The sequence below is a fragment of the Zalophus californianus genome, chromosome 3 (assembly GCF_009762305.2).
Source record: "Zalophus californianus isolate mZalCal1 chromosome 3, mZalCal1.pri.v2, whole genome shotgun sequence".
Classification (NCBI taxonomy): Eukaryota; Metazoa; Chordata; class Mammalia; order Carnivora; family Otariidae; genus Zalophus; species Zalophus californianus.
Window position 1 is genome coordinate 12,395,897 of NC_045597.1, and position 14,627 is coordinate 12,410,523.

The following is a 14,627-nucleotide window of genomic DNA, read 5'->3' on the forward strand; positions in this document are numbered from 1 at the left end:
ATCTCTCTGTCCGCAGGCATCTCCATGCTCTATCACCTTCTCCACAAACCTCCTCTTCCTCCTGACTTATCAGTCTCAGTTAGTGGCTACCCACATGAAGACTAGGCTTTGTTATGGGCTCTGCTGTGGGATGGGGAGGCAGCTGTGATAAAGAGCCCATGTAGGCCTCTTGGTCTTAACCCTTTTAACCCACTGCCTCAGCCCTGCCCAAGGGGTGCTTTTTAAATGCAGAAGCTGGTTATTTTATTCCCTTGCTTAAAATAGTGCATTTGGATTTTTTGGCTTCTGAAGAAAATCCTCAGTCCTTAACATACAAATCCCAGATTCATTTCTCTTTACTTTTCCCATCGTGCCCAACCATTCAATTGTAATAAACGACTTGACCATTGCTCAGGTGTGACTGTAGATTTGTACCTGCAGTACCTCCTCCCAGAACTCCCTTCTTTCCTGCCAGATGTTCTTGTACTTCAAGGTGGGCCTTCTTCTGGGAACTATTCCCTGACTGCCATCCCCTGGGCCAGGTTAGCACTCACTGTGCCTTATGCTTGCTTTGCCATTCTTATCGCCTGTTTATATTCTGTCTTCGCTCGTATTCCTTGGGGACAGGTGCTATGTTTCATTCATGTTTGTGTCCCTAGTGCCTGACACATAATAGGTGCCCCCAAAATATTTATTGAGTGGATCAGCAATACCCCCTCCTGCCTACCATAAACACCAGTGGCAGGCCTTCAAGATCTGCCATAGTTTCTCTATCCCACAATTCAAAACATACTCCTTTCTCTTCCTGGGCTGATACCTCAGTCTTCCACGGACTCAAAATTCTTTCTACCATCTGACCTCATTTCCACTCTGTGTGTCTCTTTTTCATTCAGCCCCCAATGTTCATGTTTTTCTACTTTTTACTATTCAAATTCCACCCCTTCATTCATAGCCTGTCCCCTCTTCCATTACTTTATGAAGGCTTTCTTGATAGTAATGCTTAATTATTCTCTTTTGCTTACTTTGATTGTTTCTGGCCCTCTAGGATCAGGTCTTCTTGTGTACTACCTACTTGATAGTCTGTCCTTGTTCATCGACGTGCAGTTGACTCTCCAGAATGAGAGCAGAGTTGTCTGGCAGGCTGGCTCCTCAGGATGGGACAAACATGTTTGAACACCTCTGTAAGAAGAGGGTTTTTTTAAATGTAATTTTTATTTTTTGTTTGCCTTGTTATCAGAGTACCAGAGAAGCAGAAATCAAACTGAAAAGTGAAAGCAGAGTTAAACTTTTTTACTTGGACCCAGATGCCCAGGTACGAACTATTTTAATGTTTACATTTTAAAACTAAGTCGGGGAAAGAAAATGTTTGACAGATTATATGTTTTGTTCATTTATGTGTTTGCTTGCTTGTTTACCTTGGATTGACAAGCAACATAACAACAATATAGAAAATTCAGGGGAAAAGGAAAAATGAAAAACAACCATAATCTCGTCACCGTGCCACTACCACTGTGAGTGTAGATTGTTGAAAACTGAGAGATTTATCCAAAGATGTCCTCAAGTCCACAAAGAATATATAATTTACCCCATAAAATGACTGTCAGAAAATAATAAGCATCATTGCAGATGCCCAGCGGGCAGTGGTGTTTCCTGACTCGTCTCAGGCACAGTCAGTCCACATCTGTGCTCCAAAAAGTCCAAACCCAGTAAGGACCTCCAGAGCTGCCCACAGCGGGTGATGGTTCTGCTGTATTTTTCCCCCTTTCACTTGTGACCTTTGTGTCTGGCTTATTGATGTGATGTTTTCAAGGTCCATCCATGTTGTAGTGTGTGTCAGAATTTCCTTCCTTTTATGGCTGAATAATATTCCACAGTATGGATATACCAGATTTTGTTTGTTTATTTGTTGATGGACACTTAAGTTGTTCATAACCATAATTTCTAAGCTCTGTATAATAATCCATTGAGTAGACATACCATCATTTATTTGACCATTAACATAAGCTATATAAACATAAAACAGTAACACTATTGTGAGTAAATGAGTATATATAGCTTTTCCATATTTTACAGAGTTTCCTTAGGATATATTTATTATGAGATTTTTTTTTTAAATGTGAGCATAATGTCTTTATTTACATTTTCTTTTAAAGAAGCTTGACTTCACATCAGCTGAACCCGAAGTGAAGCCATTTGAAGAGAAGTTTGGGAAGAGAATTCTTGTCAAATGCAACGATTTGTCTTTCAATTTACAGTGCTGTGTTGCAGAAAATGAAGAAGGACCCACCACAAATGTAATTTTTCCCTTTTAAAAAGTACTTTACAAAAATATTCAGAGGTTGCCGATGTGCCTATTGCAGTGCAGTCGGGACAGAAAATCCTAGTTCCTGATAGAGAAATGCAATGTCTAGGTCAGGATGCGGAGGGTTGTTCAGCCTCAGGGACAGGATGTTCGTGACAAAGGGTAGGGATGGAGACTGTTTCTCGTTAGCAGTAATTTATAGCAACAATTATAAATAGGTTTAGTAATTTCTTCTTTGATAGCAATGTTCTTTTCCCCCAGCAGTTCGATCCATAGTGATGGTCTGGATGGTTTTGTTTTATTCAGGTAGAGCCTTTCTTTGTTACTCTATCCCTGTTTGACATCAAATACAACCGAAAGATTTCTGCCGATTTCCACGTGGACCTGAACCATTTCTCTGTGAGGCAGATGCTGGCCACCACATCCCCGGCTCTGATGAACGGTGGCAGGCAGAGCTCGCCTGCCCTTCAGGACATCCTTCATGAAGCTGCCATGCAGTATCCGAAGCAGGTGGGGGACATGACTGCCGGGCAGCAGTCGTATTGCTAAGACTTAACCTTGCACAGGCTGTGTCAATGTGTAATGAGACTTTGTAATGCACATCTGGGTTGAATGAGGTTGTTGAGTATATTGACAGCATCTGTAATTAGGCAGTAAAAGCAAGCTGAGAGAAGAAGAAATGGTATTTGACTTCTCATTTCTTTTTTTCTAAACTTTCTGCTAGTGCTCGCTTCGGCAGCACATACACTAAACTTTCTGCTAGTCCCTGCCCCCCCCCCCCCACCAAATTGCCTTTTTTTAAAAAATTTTATTTATGTGACAGAGAGAGAGAGAGGGAGAGGGAGAGCGCAAGCAAGGGGAGCGGCAGGCAGAGGGAGAGGGAGAAGCAGGCCCCCCTCTCAGCAGGGAGCCCGATGCGGGGCTCGACCCCAAGACCCCAGGATCATGACCTGAGCCCAAGGCAGGTGCTTAACCAACTGAGCCACCCAGGCGCCCCGCCAAATTGCCTCTTTGATCAGATGATGACCTAGTGATGAAGCACTGGGTGCCTCTGTTTCAGCAGTCTTTGCTGCTTTAGCAGGTTTAACGTTCAGGGGATTTGTTTCACATGGCTGCGCATTTACTCACTAAAGAAAATCGTTTGTTCCCTAGGGAATATTTTCAGTCACGTGTCCTCATCCTGATATTTTCCTTGTGGCTAGAATTGAAAAAGTGCTTCAGGGGAGCATCACACACGGCGCTGAGCCATACATGAAAAGTTCAGACTCTTCTAAGGTATGGGTGACTTTTACGCTTTGTGATGATAAACAGCAATTAGAAAAGAGGGCTCTCTGTCAAAATAGAAATGCTTAAAGAAATCAGAGTTAGGCCATATGGATACTCTAAATGATGTGCACTACTTTACATAGATTTACTCTTATACTTAACCTGATGTGTCCAGTTTTCAATGAAAAGTAGTCCCGTATGTATATAAAATGCTTCACTTGTCCAGACGATCCTAATATCCTAAGTAATTAATTGGCAAAGCTGGAGTTACCAGCTTAACAGTAGATTTTCTGTCATTAAAAAGTACATATATTATATTCAAATAGAGTTCATTCCGCTCATTGATGTGTCTCTGGGGTTCTGGAATTCCCTTTGGGTCCATTTACACTGAAATGTGAGGCTGGAGACGGGGGATGGTCTGGCTCAGGTGGTCTAGCCAGTAAGGTCAGTACTTCAGGTCCCCTGTTTGGTCACACAGGGTAGGTTATGGTGGCAGGAGTGGTGTGACTCAGGTAAAAAAGGGAAGGGAAACATAAGATGTGTGTTTGGTGTATTTTTGTTACTTTGGTGTATGTTCACTAGTTGGGGAGTGCCTTGCTGTGGACACACACAGACTTGAATATTAGAGGTTATCTAGTCTAAGACCTTCTTTCAGTCATCAGAAAACTGGGTTTTTTTTTTAAGATTTTTTTAATTTATTTATTAGAGAGCGAGCGAGAGAGAAACAGCATGAGAGGGGAGAAGGTCAGAGGGAGAAGCAGGCTCCCCGCTGAGCCGGGAGCCCGATGTGGGACTCGATCCCAGGACCCCGGGATCATGACCTGAGCCGAAGGCAGTCGCTTAACCAACTGAGCCACCCAGGTGCCCAGAAAACTGGGGTTTACTAAGGTTTAGTTACCTGCTCAGTGACCCACAGCTATTGTGACCAAAGGCACTTGCCTGTCACCTTCTAGCACATCAAGCTACCTGGTAGAGTGAGCTCTTGAGTGCCGTCTGGGCCGGTTTTACAGTATTTTTTATAAGTGGTCACCTGAGAGATGACCCTGCTACATTGACAAGGACTGGTCAGCAGCAGGAGGGGACACTCCCCAGGGTTTAAGGGACATTTATCAAGCACATTCAGAGCTTCCCCTCTTCCTGTCTGTGGCTGCCCATACACCACAGGTGTGTCCCCAGGATGGAGGGCGGTTGTTAAAGAACAGGTTGTAGGAGTCAGAGATCTGGGTACTGGTCTAATCAGTGCTAATGAGCCTGGCTACTTTGGAGAAGTCGTGTTACCTCTCTGGGCTCCGGTCACCCATCTGTAGTTTAAGGATGATATTGCCATCTGCCCCACCTCCCTCTCACGCGCAGTGCTGAGACTGCACGGATAATGTACAAGACATTGCTGGGGACGCTGCAAATCACTGACACGCACAGGACATCGTTATCATTTATCACCCTCAGCCGGGGAAAGCCCGTTTACCCAGGTGCACTGCTTCCAACAGTATGCCTTTCTGGCTGATAAAAGCTGAGTAAAGTTTGGTCCCTGGAGAGAAGCTATTTTATTTTTTAAATCAAGTTTGTAAAACCTTGGATGAGAAGCTCTTTTAGCTCCTCAATGTTTTGATTAATAACCAATGAAGGCCCAAGTAAGCTCTCCTCGCCTGACTACGTATGTAAGTCATTTCCAGGGCCTAAGTGCACCATCTTTGTTCTTCTGCCTGCCACATGCACGGTTTGAAATTTGGCAGCTCATGTTGGTGCAGAATCACATTTCACTCTGGGCTACACTTGATGCACTACTCCACACTTCCCAGTGTCCGTGGAGCATCTGTGCAAGTCTGCTCTTCCTTCTTTACTTATGGAATGGGAAGCTCAGCCATGTGTACATTATTCCATGCATTCACACCTCCAAAGTATTAAGGCAGAGATTAACATTTTATATCAGAATAGAAGTTTTGGCAGAGGTATTACTGAGGAATGATTTTCTAATGTATATCAAAATTATTTCTTCCTGTTTTCCAAGATGGTCTAGAACATAATTTAGAGTAAATTTTGTCTTGGAGGAGGAAACTTTTATGAAAGGTCTCTGTAGGTGTCTGCCATGAATAGATTAAAAAAGAAGAAAGAAAAAGAAAGAAAGGAGGGGGGAGGGAAAGAAGGAAGGAAAGAAAGGAGGGAAGGAAGAGAAGAGAGGGAGGGGAAAAAAACCCTAGAGGGCAAAAATGAGTTTTTCAGTCTTTTGCATACCTTATGTTCCATTTGCACCCTCAGTAAGTCTGTGAGCTCAGGCCCTATTTGCTGCAGGGAACAATGAAACTTATTTGAAGCCTGTGTTTTAGCTTTAAATTTTATGCAAATACTACGTTTTACTCCACAACATAGTCATTATTGTTAGGACCTAAAAGTAATAGTTTCTATGTGAAAACGTTTGAGTAAAATCACCCTTCCAAGAAGGTAGGCCATTTTACCCTATGACTGTGTACCCCAAATCCCCACAAGAGCATGCCCAACTGGAAGAAGAAAGGGAGGGGCTGAATGAGCTGCTGACATGTTTCAATCAAGACATGTTTCTAATTCACTCTCAAGAGCAGCAATTCCCACAACACAGTTGTGGTAGAATCATAACGTTAGGCAACTGGAAGGGATAATGAAAAGTTCTATGGCTCATGCCCTTCTGTTTTAAGGTGGGGAAAGTAGATCCCAGAGAGGTTTAATGGCCTGGAGTCACACAGCTGGTTTCAGTTTGACTTAGAGACAAACCGCTCTATTCTACTTACGAGTCTTCTCGATGAGCACTTCTCAGAGCTGGTGCACACAGATCACCGGAGGTCTGCTCAGAATGCAGGGTCTCACCTGGGAGGTCTGCGGCGGGGCCTGAGACTCTGCGTTCCTGGCAAGCTCCCCGGTGATGCTGAGGCTGCAGCTCTGCAGTGCACACCTCGGTTCACAGGCTCTAGATCACGATTCCCAAAATTGGTTTGACTGTCATGTGCATAAGTATTGTAAAAGGCCCTCGAGCATACCACTCCAACTGAATCAGACTTTGCATTGGTAGCAGTGCCTTATCCTAATACCAGCAAATTTGGGGAAATGGTCATCTGCTTGAGCAGTAGGGGTGGAGTTGATTCACAGACCTGCCATGCATGCATCTTAGGCCAAAGTGAATCTGCTTCACTGTGCACTATAGGGTTAATAAATCAACCCACAGCAAATGCAAATTGATCATTAAGAAGTGAAAATAGCAGAGTAATTTATACTTAGAAACTGAGAACATAGCAATTAAAAACTCTGGCCTCACTTAAGTCAGCACCTATAATGTCTTAAATAATGAATATCTATCCACCAAATTGTGGGAGTTTGCACAAGCCAATGCGCAGTAGGAGCTATGCAAGCTTAGTATTATCATTAGAGTTCTCATTTAAACGTTAGGTAATGTGATATATTTTGGTGGGAATACCAAGTATCAGCAACTGTTAATAAGCAGGTAGACTAATAAGTAGCCATAGTCATAAAGAACTATGAAAGCCTATGAGATGGTGTGCTTGTGGCCCATAAAAACAACATTTCGGAAAAGACATAACATTTTAGAAACAGTCCTCGTTCTGTATTCTTTGACAATCACTGCTAGCAATTGCATTAAACAGAATACTCTATACCTCGTATAAATCCAGCCATATTCATTATAGTAATCGGTGCCTTTCCATGCATCTGGTACTGTGATAAGAACTTGTTTAATGACCATGGGATGATGGCTCTTTAGACCACAATTCTGTCAGTGGGATGCAGCATCTCATGGCTTAATTCTGATGTCTTCAAGGTTGCTCAGAAAGTGCTGAAGAATGCCAAGCAGGCATGCCAAAGATTAGGACAGTACAGAATGCCATTTGCGTGGGCAGCAAGGTAAGGACATCTTCCGTATGTTTGATATAGATATGGATATATGGAGATAGGTAGGTAGATAGATAGAGCTGTTTATTGTCCAGAGACAAAGAGGATTTAAATGTGTAAAACTGAAAAATAAGAAAGCACGCCCTATCTGAATAATCACTTCGTAGAGTCACAGAGAGGAAAGATGCTGGCTGGAGGAGAGCTGTGTGGGGACCGGCATCCCAGGTTCCAGCCACATGTCCTGAGCTCAGCTTGGGCAGTAGCCTGGAGGGGTGGGGGGGGGGTGGGCTGGGGTGGGGAGCGAGGTGCCTTCATATCATCCTTAATTGTGAGATCTGCTTCTGACTATGTATGTTGTTTCCTAAGCACGAGCCATTTGCTGGAAATGTTTTCTATGTAAATTGAGTTAGTCGTGTTCATCCTCATAAATGTCTTCCATGTCTTTAGATAATGAAATTTCTGTTAGCTACAGCCACTGGAATAAATTACTCTTCACATGGAAACCAAAGTTAAGTTGTGTGTTTATTTTGGTCTTTTGGAAACTCAGTTTAGAAATGTTGTTTGGCTATTTCAGGACGTTGTTTAAGGATGCATCTGGAAACCTTGACAAAAATGCCAGATTCTCTGCTCTCTACAGGCAAGACAGCAATAAGCTCTCCAATGATGACATGCTCAAGTTACTGGCAGACTTCCGGAAGTGAGTCTCAAAGCCTTACTTATTATTTGAACACCTGAGAAACAGAAGGTGTTTGGTGGGGAGAGGGGGGCAGTAGGCTTCATTCAAATGTCAAAGGGCCTCTTGGGTAAGCATGGAACTTTACCTCATGTCCTTGGGAAGGAAGAAAAAGCTTAAAATTGAAGAGTGTCAATTTGAATTCTTTAAGGGATGTTTTTGGTGGTGCTGTGGAGGGTGGGGTGAGGGTAGAGATGAGCGTAGGGAGAAAGGAGACAGCTGAGGGACCTTTGGCAAGAGATGGGAAAGGACTCAGCAAAGCCAGTGCAAATGGCAGTTAGAGAAGGGGACTCAGTGGGGTCACATCAGGGGATGCACTGTTCCTCTGTCTCGGGTTCCCGATTGGGTGAAGGGTGGAAGGAGAGAGCCATGGGTGGGTGGCACAATGGAGTGACTCAGGTACCATTAACTGAATGAGTGATGGAAGGGAAGGACAATAACTTATATAGTGCTTGCTGTTTACAAGCATTGTTTCAAATGCATTACCTATATCCGTGAGTGTATGAGTTTCCTAGAGCTGCCAAAACAAAGTGCCACAGACTGGGTGGCTTAATAAACCCATGGAAATGTATTCCCTCGCAATTCTGGAGGCTAGAAGTCCAAAACCAAGACATTGCAGGGCCTCACTTGCTCCAGAATCTCTGGGGGAGGATCGTTCCTTGCTTCTTTCAGCTCTGATGACCCCAGGTGTTCCTCGGCTTGTGGCGGCATTGTTCAGTGACTGCCTTTGGCTTCACATGGCCGCCTTCCTGTGCATCTCTGGTGCAAGTCCTTCTTATAAAGGAACATGTCATACTGGATTAGGGCCAACTCCAGTGACCTCATCTTCTCTTGATTACATCTGTAAAGACCCTATTTCCAAATAAGGAGACATTCATAGGTACCAGGGGTTAGGACTTCAGCAGGTGTGTTTGGGGACACCATTTGGCCCACAGCAAGGTGGTGAAGAGAGGGCAAACAGTGGCCGGAGCAGCCTGGCTGAGAATCTTATCCTATCACTATTCTAGTTGGTGTTCCATCATAATGGGTTCACTTTGAAACTTAGAGAACTGATTTCCTTTGCTAGGGACATGGTTTTAGAAATTTTCTGGGAAAATTCTGGGAATGAGCAAGAACAGGTTATTAAAAAATAATGAAATGAAAAGAATGGCCAAGAGCCAGCACCTAGTTACTCTGTACCATAGGAGCTTTGCAGTCTTAGTTTTTTATTTTGGAAAAACAAAAAACAAACAAACAAACAAACACATTTCAAAGTAACAGTGTCACTTTGCTTAGAACCCAGGACTTGCTGTTAAAAGTTCATTTTTGCCTTGTTCTTACTTCTCTCCCCCTGATTTTTCAGAATTCTAAATAGAGCTGTAATTAGCATCTCTTAAAAACGTTTACTTACTAATAGTGAGTATTATCACATATAACATGTCATCATACAGTAATTATTATCATGTTTCCCCCTTGCTTGCAGAATAAAAGTCATTTTACTTTATTTTGTTTTTTGAAAACTCCAGTCATCTTTAGTTAAATAGATTACAGTTTTCTTGCACTAGACTACCATACAGTTTTTAATAGTGATGATGTGGGTCCAAATGTAATCACTTAAGAAGGTGTACATACTGTCTTGTTAAGGAGGAGAAAGTGTATCTATGTCACCTCATTTTTGAGAAGAAAGTATTTTATATATTTCCTTTTGTGTATAAATGAAGAAATGGATAGGCAAATAGCTAACCAGATGGAAAGATAGGCATAAAATAAGTCATATGGGATATACACCAAAATGGTGGTCATGGTTGTCTCTGAGGGATGGGTGTATAGATGGCTTTTAACTTCTACTTTATAGCTTTCCATGATTTTACATGGATTTTTTTTTAAAGATTTTATTTATTTATTTGACAGAGAGACACACACACAGCGAGAGAGGGAACACAAGCAGGGGGAGTGGGAGAGGGAGAAGCAGGCTTCCCATGGAGCAGGGAACCTGATGTGGGGCTTGATCCCAGGACTCCGGGATCATGACCTGAGCCGAAGGCAGATGCTTAATGACTGAGCCACCCAGGCGCCCCAAGGACTTTTTTTTTTTTTAACATTTACTTTTATATTCTGACAAACAATAGAGTTCTTTATGTGTGATGGAGTTTGGAAGCCCTATCAGAAGTTATGTCCCACACTGACTAGCTTGAGACTACCCCGGCCAGTGGTGGACCTTTGGTGGTAGCCCCAGCTCACAGTTCCTCAGTGCAGGCTGAAGTTCTCTAATGAAAAAATTATCTGAGCCAAGAGGCCATGGCCAGGCAGCAAAAAGTACAGACCTTCCCTGGTTCAGAGCCCAGCAGCGTTCTTCCTGCACACCCAGCCTTCATGGGTGTGCTCCGGAGGAAGGATCTTGTGGGAGGAGTGTGCTCCCAAGGGCCAGTGAGAGACGTGGAAACCTGCAAATAGGGATGTGTTGCTATCAGCATCAGAAGATGCAGCAGTTATAGGGGAACCTTTGTCTTTCCTACTCAGCAAGAATCCAGAGAAATGCCCATGTCCATTCCCTGTGCTTGCCACAGTGGAATTAGGGAACTGGAGTTTTCCTTTTTTCTTTCTTTTTTTTTTTTTCCTTTTTAACCTTAGCATTGCTCTTTTTCTTTCCTATTCATTCATTCATTTATTTTTTACAGAGAATAACCCTGTGTCACTGGCCTGGGCACCACCTTGGGTGCAAAGCTATTGCTTCTGCTCCCATGATTGTCTCAAAATGTCATTTAGTAATGGATGGGAAAATTTTTCTCAAGCTGCCCCAGTCTAGAAAACAGCTGCCAAATCGCATAAGCCACTTCTCCTTTTCCCTCACAGTAACTACCAGGGGATGTGTTCCAAGATTTAGTACGAAAACAGTTCTGTCAGATAGATGGTATTGCTGACGTACATGCTTCCAGAAATATTTATCTAAGAAGAAACACTTGGTATTTTATACCTGATTTGCTCATGATGGTGTCTTTTCTAAATTCTGCAGGAAATCTGAAAGCATGAAGGTAAAGTATAAAAATAGACATTCCCTTTTAAATGTAAACCTTTTTTTTTTTTTTTTTTTTTTTTTTGTCGTCCGGTGCGAAAAGGTGTTTTTATTAAAGCACGGAGACAGGACTGTGGGCAGGAAGAGCTGCCTAAATATAAACCTTTGTTAATGCTACCCTACTGGGTAGTTTAGTTAATAATATTATTAGGGTTTGTGCATGAGACTTACGTATATGTGTTTATTTGTACCTTTGTGTTCTTTGTGCCCAAGTTTGACATTCTTACCCCCGTTTCCCTCTGGTTACACTGCACTCAAGCCGGGTGGGGCTACTTGCCTTTCTCTTAAGCCACTGGGTACTTTCACCCCACCATGCTTTGCCCTCTGCCTAAATCCTGCCCTCTTCTGCTTTGGCACTCTGAGGGACTCCTACTCCTCTCTCAGAGTCCAGTCTGTAACTCACGTCCATGTTGGGAGACCTGGGGCAGGTCGGGCAGCTCCTCTGCTTGAGTCTCCTTTTTAAGGGGGAACCCTAATAGCCCTTGTAATCCTATAACTGTGGTGGGACGTAAAGGAAAATGCATGCCAGAGTGATTTCTCTCACCGAGAAGACTCATCTTGACCCCTTCCTGCTCAGTCACTAGACACTGGCCTTCCTATGGAGGTGTGCACACACTGTATGAAAGTGGTTCTTACATATGTCTTGTTGAGGATGGGAATCATACCGTGTTTGTGTTCTGTCTGGGTGCTCAGTTGAGTGCGTGTTGTATCACCATAAGCACTTGGTAAATGGTTATTGAAATTTCTCATAGACATCAATTCAGTGATTTCATTTAAACAAAAACATCTCAAATTTCTTTCAATCACATACACATTTTTTAAGTGACTCCAAAGCTTTTAGGGACTATTTCCTTTTACAAAAATACAGTTAGGAGATTAAACTCACTGCCAACAGACCCAGGCATGCTTGTATTGCCAGTTAATCACTTTAATGGGTCAGGACAGACAGTAGAGAAGGAGGGGGACCGGGCTGCGGAAACACGGAGGTGAGGACACCCAGTCTGTTGGCGGGATGACCGCTGGTTTGTGATACTCCCCCTGCCTCTGGGGATTGTTGAGCAGTTGTGTGGGCAATGGGAAGAGAAAACCTTTCCTTCTCCTAAGAGCGAGAGTTTGAGCCTCATTCCTAGGTTTATATGTATACAAAAGCAGTTCTCAAATTCCAGATACCCTACGTGTGTCTACTTCATACATTCATTTAATGAAGTTTTAGGATGGGTTTTCATGCTCAAGTATTTTTAAGTTTTGCATGGAATATATATGCTTAACAGATTTAAAAAAAAACACAACCTAATCCCAGTCATAAGAGAATTCACTTTGTGTAACACACACACACACACACACACACACACACACATCCCATCACTCTGCAAATGCATATAAAAAAGGCAGAATTTTTGTTGTTTGTGAGGTTTTGATATCTGATAAGCCAAGTTCAATAAAACCCCTAAACTTTTGAAGTAAGTTTAAGATTATATTTAAAAAATCTAAGCCTCCACAAAGCCCATGTGCTGTATGGTATGGAACTAAGCTCAGATCTGTGCTTTCTTGGAAATTCATGGACATAATGCCTCTATAGAAATAGCAGCCAGAAGTAAAAGCTCTCAGCAGAGGGAAGAAACCAAATGAGAAGTAAGTATAGTTAGACACAGAAGTAAATAACACATTATACAAAGAGTTCCAGTGAAGATTGTTTAATTAAAATTTGTTGCTTAGAAATCCACTTATCAAAAGTTCATATGAGGATGATGTCAGAGTAATAGAAAAAGTGGTAAAGGAGGTACCTACTCATTTATGGGTAGAAGTAACTGGGAAGGGGTGAAATACAATGCTCTTGAATACTTATATTTGGAAGTATTCTTTGTAATAAACAGAATACTTCTGAGTCGAGGAGGCAGATACAACTTCATAGGTGTCTCTAAGAATTTGTGGGATGCAGTATTTTGCGGTATGTTGGTAGTGTTGACTTGTTTGAATGAAGAGGCGGAGCAAGGCACTATATGTCAGGAAAATTTAGAGCTGCATAGAAACCCATGGGTCTAAGGGTTGATGTCCCTGAAGAGCTTCGTGTGAAGCTGAGAGAGAGACCCCGACAGTATATCATCTGGGACGTACGCAGTATGCGGGAGACCAGTGACAGCTCCCAGGAAGTGATTGTCAAAGGCACAATCTTCCTGCTAGTAGCAAAGAATATTGTGTTTTTGAACAAATCACACAGTGGGCACAGGGACAAGGGGTAGGGGTGATGCTGGCCTGTCACTGGACATCTTTTGGCCGGAAATCTTTTTAACTGAAGGCAGAATGCGTCGAAAATTGTGGACTTGCCTTCCTGATAGTGATCTCTCTCAGGATTTCAAGGAATTGCTCATTTAAACTCAGATATAAACAAAAGACAGGTGGAAAGGAGAGGAAACGCTAGGAGAAACGCTGGAAGTTGGAGGTGGCAGTGGGCAAAGATGAATGTGCTCAGCACGGTCTTGTAAGGACAAGAATTTAAGACTGTTGGGGCGCCTGGGTGGTGCAGTTGGTTAAGCATTCAGCTCTTGGTTTTGGCGCGGTCTCAGGGTTGTGAGATTGAGCCCCACGTCAGGCTCTGTGCTCAGCGGGGAGTCTGCTTGAGATTCTCTCTCCGTCTCTCTGCCCCTCTGCTTGTGTGCATGCTCTCTCCTCTGTAAAATAAAATAAATAAATCATAAAAAAAAAAAGAAAAGAATTTAGGACTGTTAGGAAGTCCTGATGCAGGTGAACAGTACCCCAGAATAGACTGACACCTTACCTGTGAGGCTGCTTAACAGGTAACAGGAGCTACGATAGGAACTTTTCAAAAATAGGAATAAAACCAGTTGCAGAATCTGTAGGCCAAAGAGCTTTGATGTTTTGTGGCAGTGTTATAAAAGACATTATTAAACAGGTGGCTTATGAAGAACCACGAGGCAGCATTCTGTTTTCTAGGAATAAGTCATATCATGTCGAACTAGTCATCCTAACTACATTTCTTCTTTTCTTCTTTTGATTGGGTTTCCAAACTGGTACCACAGAGGAATGGAAAGCCTCTGACAAGTGTATATTCTAATGTCTTGTGAACAAGTCAGAGAAGTGTAGTATGCATGAGTGGACAGTTGTTCGACTGCTGGAGTAACCAGACGCCAGGACTGGTGATGCAAGGGCTACTCTCAGGCTGCCAATGGGCCTTTAGAGGCTTGAGAAGCAACCTGTTCTTGGCTGTATTCTGTGCAGTATCATCATCAGTGACTTTTTTGAGAATATAACATGCTGATGAAATGCCTTTATGACATCAAACTATTAGGAATATCTAATACATTAGATGTTAGAATCTGGACTTAGGAGGGTTTGATCAACTAGAAATGGCTCAAATGTAAAAGAGTGAGATTTCCTCAAGGCAAAATCAAATCCTGTTCTGA

At 42.7% G+C, this 14,627-nt stretch overlaps 1 protein-coding gene across 28 annotated transcripts in view; it reads left to right on the plus strand.

Moving 5' to 3' along the window:
• DOCK9 (dedicator of cytokinesis 9) overlaps positions 1–14,627 on the plus strand; it is a 283,449-nt gene that overhangs the window by 177,054 nt on the left and 91,768 nt on the right. For 27 of the 28 annotated variants that reach the window (XM_027590615.1, XM_027590627.1, XM_027590636.1 and 24 more), the window contains exons 10-15: positions 1,217–1,291; positions 2,133–2,273; positions 2,588–2,791; positions 3,434–3,556; positions 7,350–7,432; positions 7,995–8,117. In XM_027590615.1, coding sequence (XP_027446416.1) covers positions 1,217–1,291; positions 2,133–2,273; positions 2,588–2,791; positions 3,434–3,556; positions 7,350–7,432; positions 7,995–8,117 — 749 coding nt within the window. The remainder of the gene's footprint in view (positions 1–1,216; positions 1,292–2,132; positions 2,274–2,587; positions 2,792–3,433; positions 3,557–7,349; positions 7,433–7,994; positions 8,118–14,627) is intronic. The other variant, XM_027590621.1, reaches the window with a different exon arrangement.